This window comes from Dryas octopetala, chromosome 5, assembly GCF_963921425.1.
Source record: "Dryas octopetala chromosome 5, drDryOcto1.1, whole genome shotgun sequence".
Taxonomy (NCBI): domain Eukaryota; kingdom Viridiplantae; phylum Streptophyta; class Magnoliopsida; order Rosales; family Rosaceae; genus Dryas; species Dryas octopetala.
Window position 1 is genome coordinate 17,397,438 of NC_141370.1, and position 12,359 is coordinate 17,409,796.

At 36.6% G+C, this 12,359-nt stretch overlaps 2 protein-coding genes across 4 annotated transcripts; both read right to left on the minus strand.

The window, feature by feature from the left end:
• Positions 1–2,462: 2,462 nt before the first annotated feature.
• LOC147285113 (protein BIG GRAIN 1-like C) lies at positions 2,463–3,599 on the minus strand. Its single transcript, XM_086245375.1, has one exon. The coding sequence runs from the start codon at positions 3,585–3,587 to the stop codon at positions 2,463–2,465; it is 1,125 nt and encodes a 374-aa protein (XP_086101501.1). The 5' UTR covers positions 3,588–3,599.
• Positions 3,600–6,846: 3,247 nt separating this feature from the next.
• BRXL4 (BREVIS RADIX-like 4) lies at positions 6,847–11,460 on the minus strand. Of its 3 annotated transcripts, XM_086243918.1 has the most exons (7): positions 11,376–11,460; positions 11,154–11,264; positions 10,846–11,000; positions 10,368–10,756; positions 8,760–8,895; positions 8,254–8,654; positions 6,847–7,286 (listed from the first exon to the last, which is right to left on the minus strand). In XM_086243918.1, exons 3-7 carry the CDS (start codon positions 10,981–10,983, stop codon positions 7,208–7,210), a joined length of 1,143 nt encoding a protein of 380 aa, XP_086100044.1. In that variant the 5' UTR covers positions 10,984–11,000; positions 11,154–11,264; positions 11,376–11,460; the 3' UTR covers positions 6,847–7,207. The 3 variants fall into 3 exon arrangements, with proteins under 3 accessions (XP_086100044.1, XP_086100042.1, XP_086100043.1); XM_086243916.1 differs by having other exon boundaries at positions 10,846–11,264; XM_086243917.1 differs by having other exon boundaries at positions 10,846–11,241; positions 11,376–11,456.
• Between the last annotated feature and the right edge of the window lie 899 nt (positions 11,461–12,359).

Consider the following 12,359-nt stretch of genomic DNA (forward strand, 5'->3'; position numbering starts at 1 on the left):
CTCTTTGGAACCATTTGGATTCGGACGCCTTGTCGTTGGAACAATCCATATACACAGCATTCCAACAGTTTTATATTTAATCTTGTGTTTTCATTTAAAAGCGTTCAACTATAGTTTTGGGTTTATATCTGAAGTCGTAGGATTTATCATTTAGAGTTTAATATTTGATGTTTTAACCCTCAAGCTTTTAGGAAGTATATTTTCACAAATTTTAAAGTGTAGTTCAACACATTTGATCGCTATACACGTCTAGTCGTTTGTAGGGGCAAAACCAAAAATGAGCAACAATGGTCAATTGCATCCATAAACACAAATTTCTTTCCCTAAATGTTAGATGCTTAACCTTATATATGAGTATTGATTTGATCCTTAAAGTTGAAGGTCAATATTTCTATAGAAATACCTCAAAAAGACATTTAATTTTATATGAAAAAGATGAAGAGCTAGCATGTGTTTGGCTTTTCTCTTTAAATTAAATATTTGAAAGTTTTTATTATTTTATCTCACAAAAAAACATTTGTGGAACAGCCATTATTCGTTTTGTAGAGAGCCGAGACTATATATAACGTATTTAATGAGAGTTGTATAATGTATTTGGGATATTATATATTGAATAATGCATAATATAACTGGCATTGACAGTTTACAAAGTACCTAACCATTTGTGTGCACTGGTGCACCACCTTATTTAGACAAAAGTGGAGACTGGAGACGATATCCAACCCAGAGATAGCTGGTACATGGTCCTATCTACTAGCTAGCTAGGCTCTATTGATAAGTACGTATTTGCTAGCCAAGCTTCACATGCACTTGTTTTAAATCATAATTCATTTACATGGTATATGATCGTATATCATATATGCCACGAATTTATGCATGGTTGTTGAGAAACATCCCCCATAAATACTTACGTATACCCAGTAACCCTAATAATATATAGGGGATATTTGGTTGGTTGCAACTTTTCTAATTGTTTATTTGTGTGTGTGGGATTTGTTTGGCGTATAGTTTCTAATTGTTTGTCATACATTCACTACTGCCTTTTAAGATATTGGAAAATAGTGAATAACATTGTGTAATTAATAATTGTGTTACTAATAGCTTTTTTTTTTTAAATCGAAGATATTTTCTTACCAAACTATAAATCTCTACTTTATATTAGTTCTTATTTGAATATGTAGTTCCAATTTACAATTTGATAATATAAGCATTTTTTGTATTATCAGATTATTTTAAAATATAACATTAACCTTTTTAAAGAAATTAGAGATTAAACATCGAAAATAGGTGAGATTAAACATCGAAAATACTTATTTGTAGAAATGACACTTCACACTTAAATCTCCAAGATTATAACCCCAAGATTGATGAACACCCTTAAGTCGATGATGCTATCATTTTGTGAACAGAACTAATATGATAGCATTATGAGAGAACATATTGAATCATGATATGTATCACTATCACCCTCTTCAAGTCATGTTACCACACTGATTAACTAAAACAGAGCTATTAACTTCAATTTCCATCTCTTTCACTAATAATTTCCCAGTTTTTCAATAATTTTCAATTTTCACTTTTGAGAAGAAGCAATCGAGAGCTGTTGTACTCAAAGTCAATGATAGGGGCCAATGGTGGTGTCCCATACATATCATCCCAAGAATATATAGTTTGATCACAACTTTTTATTCCATCCTATGGTGTAAAAGCTTGTTGGGATTTTTTGGCTATAATGTCTGATCCTGCAATATTTTGACTTCTTAGATTCCTTGTGAGTGGCCCCCAGCTTGTCTGCCAAGGCTCAACACCTGTTCATCCCTAATATCTCATGTCTGCAACATCAAGATCATTGTTGGATTAGCAGTCCCTCCTATGCATGACCAACTCAATAATGAATCATATATGGCCCAAAAGCTCTGAGTTCTTAATCATTTCTACTTCTTTGAGTTTTGAGAGAGAGAGAGACTAATTTACCTGTGTCACACTGAGAGGTAGGTTGTTGAGGCCATGTGCTAAGCCAGTGGAAAAGCACCAAGAGCTTGCTTTCACTTTCTCTGTTTTCTAGCAGAGAAGATTTGTGTTCACTTTTTTCATTCTCTCTTTTTATTCTACTTTTGCTTATTACTTACAGTTTAAGCGTGTGAAAATGTGACATTAACAGAGAAAGTGCTGCCAAGTCTTGTGCTCAAGACAGTAGTTTGGTTAGAGATAGGATATAATTTCTTGAATTCTTGTGTAATGGGTTTAGACGTGTACGTCTATGAATTCATAACACTTTTGACGTGTACAAGCAAAAATGTAAGTAGGTTAAAATGCTAAATATCAATGCTAGTCTGCTAGAAGAATCCATAGTCTTTTCCTTAAAGATAAAACTAAAACGCAGGAACTTCTTCATGAATTTGATAGCAGAAATATTAATCACTTTGCTCATATTTTTTTTCTTTTACTGAAAACAAAAAGAATTACAAGATCAAGCCTTGGGCAATAGCTTGATTGGTTCTCAAATTAGTAGTTTCATACACTGGAAGTTCTTCCCTGTACCTTCCAATCCCAACAAGGTGATCAAGCTCAAAAAGATCCGAGCTTGAATAGCTCTCAGCATCATGATCATCATCACTTTCATCGTCTTCTGCATCTTCACAGAAACTTCTCAAAAAATTTTGACCAACCACTGTGGTCAAGTCTTCCTTGAACAAAGAATTAGTTCTTGCAAATTTTTGAAAAGAGGGTTTTGGCAATAAGCTGGGGTCTTCTTCATAAACACATTTGTTGTGGCCACAAGGTTGAGAAGAAGAAGAAGAATCCTCACCAAGAATCACACTCACTGGGTAAAATCTAACAGATCTTTTGTTGCCATTACTCATTTTTTTAGCTCTTGAAGCTGGTTTGCTCAAGCAGGACCTTGAGAAAGTAGAAGCTGAAGAAGAAGAACATGCAGCCTTTGATATATGCTCTGAAGTACTCACATCTTCCACAGCACCAACATAGCACATCTTGGCCTTCTTGACATTCCCAGAATTGAAAATGGAGTTGATGAAGCTGGCAATTCGACCTCCTGGTGAAATGGGTTGCTTCACTTTCTTCAATTCGTCATAGATTTTCAACGCCCTCAGCTTTGTTGTCTTTGTAAACCCACCACCACTGGTCTCACCCTTTGGCTTCTCTTCAAATTGCATGTACTTCTCTGAATGAGCAGTGACTACTACTGGCTTCGGTTTCGTTCTTCGTTTGCAGCTCGACTCTGTTTCGGAAGATGAAAATGCAGCTCCTGAGCTAGAGTCTGAGGAACTCGAAGCTGAATTCGAGAACATGGAACTGACAGAACTGTGAACACTCTGCTTATCAACCCAATTCTCAATCATCACGGCTCGGCGAAGAGAAGTAGAAGTTTCACGATTAGAGCCAGAGTTGCTCTGTTTCTTGATCATAATCGAGTCTCTGACACAACCCAGATCTCCTTCTCCACCCCCATTGGATTCATCGATCGAACGGTAGATAGAGTCGAGGAGGGAAGAAGAGAAAGATGGGTTTCTTCTCCTTCTTGGGAATGTGTCTTCCTTCAGTGACCTCTCCCTCATATGCATCATCTTTGTTTACAAATTAAGACACAAAATTTACGGAGCAAAAACAGAGTATTTATAGGCCAAAGCAGAGTGAGAAACAGAGAGGAGTGTGAAAGCAGAGACAGTGAGATTTAGTTTAAAGAGTTTGCACTGCTGTAGTGTTTGCTTTGAGAATGTCAAAAGCTGCAAGAGACATTAATAGAATTGCAAGTAGCTCATGTGAAAAAACAGGGAGGGATTAGATTACAAGTTTTGGTCTCTGTGTGTGTTTGTTTGGTTTTCACATGACTTTTGTTGTAAGTTTTGTGTACAACAAAGAAGAACAGAAGAATGAGGATTGGAAAGTGAGAGGAGGCAGAGACTGACTGAGATTTAGAAAGAAGGAAAAGAAAAGAAAGAGGCACAGAGAAAGTGGGCTTTCTGAATATTTAAAAGGAATGGCCGTGCGTGCGGGTTATGGTTTCCGTAGGTCTTCCAGGTTGGCGGTTTATTATTTTTTATGCCACGTTGTTACTTTTTATTTTTTACTTTTTACGAGTTACTGTCGTTTTAAAATTATTCTTTACAAGTGATAACTTTATTATTATTATTATTATTTTTTTTTTTTTTTTATTTATGGTAATGACTAATGAGTGGAGTATTGGTTGTTAGGCGATCTAAGAGTGGACCTCACCGTCTAATCGAAATTGATATTATTTATGCATAATTGATTATTTGTTAAGGCTTTTATTTTAGACAAATTGTTAAATTCTTAGGTGTAGGCTGTAGCCGTGTAGGGAGTTTATGCATGTTAAGAGTGATTTAACTAAGTTTATTTAATGGATCTCTTATATGAACATTGAATTTTGATAATCAAAATTGTTTATTTGTTAGATTTCATTGAAGGATCATCTCTCATAAAAATTTTATTGCAAATATAATATGCAATTGCTTGTTGAGAACATGGTATATAATTATTTTGATGACCCAAGTTGAAAACTTTATTAACTCTTAATTTTAAAATTACATTAAAAAAGAAATATATATATAAAAGAAATTACAGATTTAGTCCACTTATTTTATACATAGTTTAATTTTGGTCCACGATTTTTTTTAAGTTCTGTTTTAGTCCACTAATTATTTCACTTGTTCAATAAAAGTTCAGATTTGTGACTTTAAATTCTTTGGGTTGTGTTTTCTTCAATTATAATTGAAGTATAAGTTATATTTCATCATTTCTTAGTCCTAGGAACCAATTTGGAATATTAGAATCGAATTGAGATTGAGTGAAATTTGAAAAATTGGTAGTTTCGGATACCCTACTTTGGGGTCAATTATCTTGAGTTTTATAACTTTAATTTAAATGAACTTTATATAGTTGTAAATAAGAGATGCATAGCTTTTAAACAAGAATATGTTTATTGAATTTGGGTGAAATTTGATAGGGTAAAAAACAGACTAAATTTGAGAAAACAAATCTGGACCTTTATTAAACAAGTAGAACAATTAGTGAATCAAAACAGAACTTAAAAAAGATTGTGTATCAAAATTAAACTAAATATAAAATAAGTGGACTAAATTATAATTTTTTCTATATATATATATCATTGACCTTCTGGATATTGATATATATATATATATACAAAACGCATCAATAAGAATCTTGCTTTTTCTATCAACTAGAGTGTTAGAAAAGCAATATTATTGGAATATTGATTTTCACTCGTTGCACTAATCATCGTCACCAACTGCATTTGATTTGCGTAATAGTGATAACTTTAATAAGTTGATCTGAGTTAATTCTTCGCACTACTTTCTCCTCTTCAATTATTATGCTCATTAGTTACAAGATAAATGAGCATTGATTGGAGGAGCTTTAATTAATTAATTTGACTGTATTTTGGGCATTTCTTGCTTGTTGATGTTGTATTTTGGGCATTTGCTGGTTGATGTTGCATTATGGGCTTTTGCGTTTTAAATTTGATCAGGTATTTCGGCCACTGACCTCGCCCCAGCTCAAAGCCTCAAAGCCCAGTAGCCCACCCTCTACAGTCAAGCATCAAAAGATTCCGAACATTTCTAGCCGATATCTTGCTTATAAATAAGGGTTTTTTTTTAAAGTCCAAAACAAAAAATTCCTGATCGGCCGGCCCACCTGTAAAAACACGGTGACAGGCGGTATATTTTAATGAGCCAAGCACTTGACACCTTTACTGAGTACTCGATACAACCCACTGAGCGCTCAACAAATTGCCAAAATTGTCACTGTCAGACAGTAGTAATCATTGTTACTGTGCGATAATAACTATTTAAATTGCAAAAATATCCTATAAATTCCTATTGTATGACAATGACAATTTGCCAATTTTTTTTAAAACAAAACCAACGAACGCTCGGTGCAAAAAATACGGAACAAAACATAACATGAACTTCATTTGTACAAAGTGGATCTATTCATCATTTTAATGGTTTAGGTAAATTTATTTATCATTAAGGGCTATAAAATAAAGGTTCAAGTTCATTTTTGCCCATGAACTATAGGGCCTATTTCAAATGGCTCCATATACTATCAAATGTTTCAAATGAACCCATAAACTAAACGAAATTATACAAAATAGCTCATCTGTCAAATATTAGAGGGGTAATTTTGTCATTTCATCAATTAACAATATTTAATTATTATTTAAATAACCAAAATTAATATAACTAAAATAATTATAAAAAAAAAAACCCACCCCAGCCCATTCCCTCACCCCGCCACCTTGCCCTTCCCTTCTCTGTTAGTGCACCAAGCCCCTCCCTAGAGGGGAGGGAAGGCGAGAGAGAGAGAGAGAGAGGCTGGGTGGCGAGGGTGGAGGGGCAACGTGGGGGAACGGGCTGGGTGGCAGGGGTGGAGGGGGCAAGGTGGCGGGAGAGGGGAACGAGCTGGGGTGGGTTTGTTTTTATAATTATTTTAGTTATATTAATTTTAGTTATTTAAATAATAATTAAATATTGTTAATTGATGAAATGACAAAATTACCCCTATAATATTTGACATATGGGCTATTTTGTATACTTTCGTTTATTTTATGGGTTCATTTAAAACATTTGATAGTATATGGAGGCATGGAGCCATTTGAAATAGGCCCTATAGTTTATGGGCAAAAATGAACTTGAACTTAAAATAAATTTTAGATTAATTTACTTTATAAATAATAAGAAAGCTTAATAAGTTAATATGAGAAATTTGGCCCATTGAAATTCAGGACTTTAACCCATAACTCCAATCTTTTCACTTTTCAGCATATAAGAATGTACAACATAGAAAAAGCTTTAAATTAGAGAACACATCCTTGATCTGGTATTGAGGACATACACATTTTTTGAATTTGCATGCACTAAAATTCAGATACAACTGATTCTTTTCACCCACCAATAAACAGAGAAAATAACAAAAATTAAGTCTATGACCCCCATCCCATAAGAATATTTTGGATCATGAACATGGGAAACTTTGTATGCAGCTCCCTCCTGAACATCATGAGGTGCCAGTGACAGTGACACCCATTCAGATATCTATAGACAAGGCTTTACCAGTATGGCAAAAACCAAAAAGAAAAACAATATAAAAAAACACCGCCTCCAGACTCTGGAAAGCACCAGCAGCCACCCAATTTTCTCAATCACAAGTATTGTTCATGTATCCTGGCCCGATTCTCTTCCCACCATAATCTGGCATGCATCTCCCCAAATTTTTCGCGGCTGCACCACATTTTCAAAAGAAGACAAGATTCATGTCAAGTCAAGATAATTGCAAATCATAATAATAAACAAACACAAAAAAGATAATTGCCTTTGCACATGCAGAAAGATTATGTTAGACCATGGCCAAAACCAAAAAACAAGATTATGTTAGACATATACCACAAAGACCAAAAGAATTAGTGGAAGCAGAATAAATGATTGCAGTAATATTGATGTCATATAGTTGATTATACTGTTTCTTATCAGTTATCATTGGCAATTTAAGTCATAATTGTCAATAAGTGAACTTTTTTTTCGGCCAATAAATATTGATGTCATATAGTTGATTATACTGTTTCTTAACACAGGCAATTTAAGTCATAATTGTCAATAAGTGAACTTCAAGTGTGCTATAATGCCATGTAGGGACCATGTGCCAAAAGTCAAGACTACTAAAAGGCATTCACTATGGCCTGAAATCTTGCAAGTGTTTTTATAAAGCGTCCTGATAATGGTAACCGAATTTTCAGAGACCTAGACCAAATGAAATAAATAACCCAAATTTTTATAAAACTACAAGCATCCATTGGCCGGATTATGGTCATTATTGGGATAAAAGAACTGATTAAATGTTCCTAGGGCAGAGTCATTATCTGTACATGCAAAGTGGGCAGTAGGCTTAAATTTGCATCACAAAATTTCTCTAACCATTCTGAGTCTGTTAGGTAGTTCCAATAACATCTAACATAAACAATTTGGATCCTAGCTCCACTCAATCTCTTACTAGCAAATGTGTAAAGCACATTCTCCAAGTTGTGAATTTAAATGCCTTGTATACAATGGAGCTGTTAAAATCATGGTTTTGCTAACCAATCTGTATGAGCACGTTTGTCTAGGAGGCCCCGTTTATTTACCAAGCTGCATCTAATCCAGCACTTCATTTGAAATTTCATATGGTAGTGGTACAGTTGTTAAGAAATATTACCTGAATCTGACTCGTCTAAGCTCCCGTTTGCCACCAGGCAATGCTCTGATTGTGATGTAAACCCCTGGCTCATCCTGTTCAACCCATTCAGTCTCCAGATCACTAGCATTGCTGATAGATAGCTCCCCTGAGCGATCTGCATCCCTTGATGAACTACTTCTAATAGAAGCATCCATGGATGATGTCTCTGTCTTGGTCCCACTTATGCTGGAGAGTTTCGGGGTGGAATTGATACCACCTGAATCATAGTATTGGCGGGACTGCATTGGGTGATGGTCCAGTGAATCTGAGGATGAGTAGCCCATACCCATCCCCGTTGGACGGTACAAGTTGCGAGGTAAACGTTCACTGGTTAGTGGCGGTGTTACAGGACTGTCTTCTGCAGATTCCATCTTTGAACTCTGTAACAGGAGAGAACAATCACATCAATCCTATGAAAGCTTACATCAATCACCAATGTAATTTCTATGATAGTATTTGTAACGCATAACCAGCTTGGGGTTTACCTCATCTTCAGACCTTGGCGGGGTTGAAAGTGGGAAAGCTTGGCGGTTAAACCTTCGAACATTGTAAAGTTCCATGACCCTGTCATAGTTCTCTGCCCACCACCTTTGAGCTTGCCATTTGTTGAATATCTCTCGACTGATCAGAGAAGATTAAACAAGAATTAAGAATCCCTGATGTCATGAAATTACTTGATGAGAAGTAAGAACAAGAGGCAAGTGGCAAGTGCAAATAAGTTTTGGCAATAATTAGCGAGAAAGAAGTTTTTTTTCCTGTCCCTGCAATTTCATTTTTCATTTTAACATCTTACATGCTTGAAAAAATCAAATGTATGCTTTGCTAGAAGCCCGGAACTATTTACACGTCTATTGCTGAGAGACAAAGCCTACAAAATTTACCTTAGATTGCCAAGAAGTTGTTCATTGTAGTGTTGTTAAATATGTTAGGTCACTTTGCACTAGACGCACAACACCTTTTGACAAAGGGGATTCAAATGTAAACAGAACTTAAAAAGCAAAAACTACCACTGGGTGCATGGAATAAAGTGGTGTTCAAAGTGGCCAAAATGACTTTACTAGTGGTGCCTAACCCATCAAACATAGGTGAGTTTTTTAATTGGCCGATCAACACAAGTGGGGTTCAAAAGAAAATAAATTCATACTAAATTACATGACCAACCAACCAAAACATAAATAGAATCATTTAACTGACATCAGATTTAGATTCAACTATTCAAGTCAAACCATAGTACTGTTAAAATTGTTGTCCAAAACACTGAGCTAAAGCCTAAAGCTTTATCAGTTGGACTCGGAGTGGGAGTCATGTCATGTCATATCACAAAGCAGGACCAACTACCCATGAACAAGCCCATTTTGTATTTGCCTCCTATAAAACAAGAAAGCTACTATCAATCTCTATAACCCTGTGTCCTTGTTTGTGGGCAACATGGACTTATTGGATGTACACATTTTGTCATGTAGGTAGTTTTGGAGTGACAGTAATAATCTCTCTGGTTCGCTACAGATTTTAAGCGACAAAAAAAGTTAAAACAATATGAGCACAGAAGAAGACAAAGCAAACGGAGAATCAGGCAGGCGTGATGGAATTTGATAAAGAAATGGGGAGAGCTTGTCCGACACCTCGACAACACTCGGTGAAAAAGCTTCCTAACGCAATCCAATTTGGCCCACCACCACTTCATTTGTCACAATGACTTCTCCTTTTGGACTTTTGTTTGCTATGCTTTCTCATTAGGAGGCGTGAAATTTACTGTGTGACGTGTAGGTCCCCTGGCCCCACCAAAATTGGCATCTAATTTCGAAGGCAATGTTTGGATTCAACTCTAAAATGGGTTTATCGTGAATTCTTAAAATAAAGCCATAAAACGGCCTAAAACAAAAGTACAAAATTCAATCAAACATGGCCTAAAAAACAAAGCTACAAGCCTATAACAATGTTTTTTCATTTTCTTTAAAAAAAAGCTAGCATTCAAACATGGCGTAATTTACTCGAACATGAGTAATATCCCACTTGGACTGAGTGAAACTCAAACAACCGTTGGATGAAAAGGCAAATACTAATCTGACCGTCAAAAGCTTGAAGGCGCGTACCTGAACCGAATGCGCTTGAGATCGTTCCCGCCACGTGGCAGGGAGACGAAGGTGATGAGAACACCGGGCTCCACCTGGGCGACCCACTCCTTGGGCTCGCTCTCTTGGACGAACACGACCGGGTCAACTCGGCGGCCGCTGGCCGAGCTGGGCGTGCCTTCGCCGCTGGAGCTGGATATCCCTTTGAGCCTGGCCTCCATCTCCTTGCCCCAAGTCCGCGGCGTGGTGGAGCTGGAGCTCCCGGTCCGCCTGTACGACCAGCGGAACCGGTCGGAGTCGGCGTCGGACTCGCCGGTCCCCTTGAGTCGGGTCTGAGGCTGAGTCACTGGCCCCGTGCAGGGGTTGCAGTGCCTGTACGCCCCCGACGCCTTCAATGCCATGTCCTTGAGCTGCAAAATTGTCAACACAATCAGAGCTGTACTGTACGTAACAATTTATGCATACAAATATGGAGGTCAGGGTTTTCTCAAGTGATTACCTGAAAAGTTAGGGATTTAATAGCAGCTTGTTGCTTATTGGCGGAGGCGGGGATGTTGGTGTTGGTGGAGTCCGATACTTGGGGTTGACTCAGTGAGTCTTCACCGAGTTTCTTAGGACGAGCTATGCACGTCAACATTTTTCTAGCTCTCTTGTCTACGAAATTCGGAGAGAGAGTTGAATGAGGTTACAATAATGGCAAAACGAGGTCGTCGTGGTTGGAAACTCCGTACGATTATTGGAAGAGAGTAGAGAGCGAGGGTCTGAGAATTATTGGAATTGGTTTCAGAGTTTCAGTTTGAGGAGTACATGGGGTCGTTTTGAAGGCGAAGAGAACGAGGCGCTACCACAGACTACTGCTGCAAACTGTCCCCGCTCAGACACCTTTAATTGCCACCTTCAATTACGCCACCAGAGATTCTTCGCTCAGAAAAAAAAATTAAATAAATATCTGCATGAATAATTGTTATAGAATAAATAAAGAAGAAGAGTGGAATTAAATTAATTAAAAAACATAAGAACAGCCATTACCAACGAACCAACAATCTCATAATTCTCTTAGAGACTGAGACTGAGACTGAGAGTGTGTGGCGAATTGGCTATAACGGGACGGGGATGCTTGCTTTGCTTCGACTTCGAGTGTTTTTTCTCGGACTTTGTTACCGGCTACCGGGTGTTTACGGGGTCGGTGGGTGTACGTACTAGGTTGCTAGTCTGGGCCCACAGTAATGAGTAAGTTTATTGAGGCCCGTTGCCCAGATAACGAGACTTTAATGGACTCGGCCCTAGTCTTTTATTTCTGTGGGGTCCATTTGGTATTGGGCTTCTTCAAAGGCCTCTTTAAGATATTGGGCAAGAGGTCCAAGACTCATTGAAGTGATTTCCATACAATAATGAGTTCGGCTTGGACTCAGCATTCGGTTTAATAGTCAGTTTTCTATATAATCCATATATTAATACGTGAAATAATTAATTTATGTGTTATAATATGAGTGTTTGTGAGAAATTATTCTATATAATCGACATATTAACACGTAAAATAATTAATTTATGTGTTATAATATGAGTGAATGTTATTAATATTATACCCTACTAATATAAATACATCATCTAATAATATCTTTACACATTAAATTAGTTATATTTGTTATACCATATAACAGTATATCTGTTATACCCTATAATTTTTCTCAATTTTGAAAATTGGTCTAAAATTTGCAAGGTTTGGGGCCAACAATGGGCCATATGCTTATATGTTGAATTTGGACCAATAAAGAAGATACCAAGGTAAGTTTGGATTTGGAATTGTTTTGATTCTTGAAGTTACATCAGCATGGGCCCACCCCATTATTAGCCGTCTCATTTCAAGTGTATGCATTAATGGTCGCCATGCTTTTTGGATAATTACCTTCCCTCGTAATCAATTCTATGTGAATATTCTACCTATATTCTCTTTTTTCTTCTTCATTCTACTTTGTAAATCATAATTGAAAATTATTTAATTATTTAACTATT

Excerpts from the sequence above, each read along its gene's own strand:
- LOC147285113 (XM_086245375.1), bottom strand. The coding sequence starts at position 3,587 with ATGATGCATATGAGGGAGAGGTCACTGAAGGAAGACACATTCCCAAGA.
- BRXL4 (XM_086243918.1), bottom strand. The coding sequence starts at position 10,983 with ATGTTGACGTGCATAGCTCGTCCTAAGAAACTCGGTGAAGACTCACTG. Across the intron at positions 10,757-10,845 it reads TTAAATCCCTAACTTTTCAG|CTCAAGGACATGGCATTGAA; the intron begins GTAATCACTTGA and ends ACAATTTTGCAG. Across the intron at positions 8,655-8,759 it reads CGCCAAGGTCTGAAGATGAG|AGTTCAAAGATGGAATCTGC; the intron begins GTAAACCCCAAG and ends CTCCTGTTACAG.